The 1,376-nt window shown below is 58.6% G+C and overlaps 1 protein-coding gene across 1 annotated transcript; it reads left to right on the forward strand.

Moving 5' to 3' along the window:
* Nucleotides 1-275: 275 nt before the first annotated feature.
* Nucleotides 276-1,262, forward strand: LOC104284282 (G-protein coupled receptor 12-like). Its single transcript, XM_009882599.1, has one exon. It carries the CDS (start codon nt 276-278, stop codon nt 1,260-1,262), a length of 987 nt encoding a protein of 328 aa, XP_009880901.1.
* The last annotated feature ends 114 nt before the right edge of the window (nt 1,263-1,376 follow it).

Here is a 1,376-nt window from a genome sequence, read left to right on the forward strand (position 1 = left end):
CCCTTATTCATATATTTATTTTTCTTTGCTTGGAAAAGAATTAAACCCAAACCACCTTGTCCAGAAAAATCCCCCCGGAGCAAACAGCGACACCCCCCCCACACCCCACCCCCTCAACACACATCGCTCTGTCCCCCTCCCGGGGACAACTTTTTTGGGGGGGGGAGAAGACAGGACTGTCCCTGCCTGGGTGGCACAGGGACGGTGCGGTTGGGGCAGTGGGTGCTGAGGGGGCTGCCCTTGTTTTCGGCTGCGGCAGGTCGGGCTCCGCCAGCATGATGGAGGAAGGGCCCCCCAACTCCAGCCATGGCCAGCAAGGGCGGTTCGCGGCCAGGAACGGCAGCGCCGGCTCCTTGGACCTGGAGTCGGTGGTGCAACCCCTCGCCTTGAACCCGTGGGATGTCATCCTCTGCATCTCCGGGACCATTATCTCCTGCGAGAACGCTATCGTGGTGGTGGTCATCTTCTACACCCCGGCTTTCCGGGCTCCTATGTTCCTCCTCATCGGGAGTTTGGCCACGGCCGATCTCCTGGCCGGTTTGGGGTTGATCCTACATTTCGCCTTTGTCTACTTCATCCCGTCGGAGGCGGTCAGCCTGCTCACAGTGGGGCTCCTGGTCACCTCCTTCACAGCCAGCGTCAGCAGCTTGCTGACCATCACCATTGACCGTTACCTGTCCCTCTACAACGCCCTGACCTACTACTCGGAGCGGACGGTCACCAGGACTTACATCATGTTGATCCTCACCTGGGGAGCCTCCATCTGCTACGGGCTCCTGCCCATCATGGGCTGGAACTGCCTGAAGGAGCCCTCCGCCTGCAGCATCGTCAAGCCCCTGACGAAGAACCACCTCATCATCCTCTCTGTCTCCTTCTTCATGGTCTTTGCGGTGATGCTCCAGCTCTACGTGCAGATCTGTAAGATCGTCTGCCGGCACGCCCACCAGATCGCCGTCCAGAGACATTTCCTGGCCAGTTCCCACTACGTCACCACCCGAAAAGGCATCGCCACCTTGGCCGTCATCCTGGGCACCTTCGCTTCGTGCTGGCTGCCCTTCGCCGTTTACTGTCTCCTGGGGGATTACAGCTACCCGGCCCTCTACACCTACGTCACCCTCCTCCCCGCCACCTACAACTCCATGATCAACCCCGTCATTTACGCCTTCAGGAACCAGGAGATCCAGAAAGTGCTGTGGACCGTGTGCTGCGGGTGCTTCTCCTCCACCATGCCTTTCCGGTCCCGCTCCCCCAGTGACGTCTGACGAGTGTCCCCGTCCCCCCCCTTATTCCCCTCCAGCCTCTCTGCACCTTTCACTTACCGATTGCGGGTTGAGGGGATTTTCTTTTTTTTTTCTTTTTTTTTTTTTTTTTTTTTC

This window comes from Charadrius vociferus, unplaced genomic scaffold, assembly GCF_000708025.1.
Source record: "Charadrius vociferus isolate BGI_N301 unplaced genomic scaffold, ASM70802v2 scaffold2570, whole genome shotgun sequence".
In the NCBI taxonomy this organism is placed as follows: Eukaryota; Metazoa; Chordata; class Aves; order Charadriiformes; family Charadriidae; genus Charadrius; species Charadrius vociferus.

What these genes read in the sequence shown, in the direction of transcription:
- LOC104284282 (XM_009882599.1), top strand. Translation starts at nt 276, where the DNA reads ATGATGGAGGAAGGGCCCCCCAACTCCAGCCATGGCCAGCAAGGGCGG.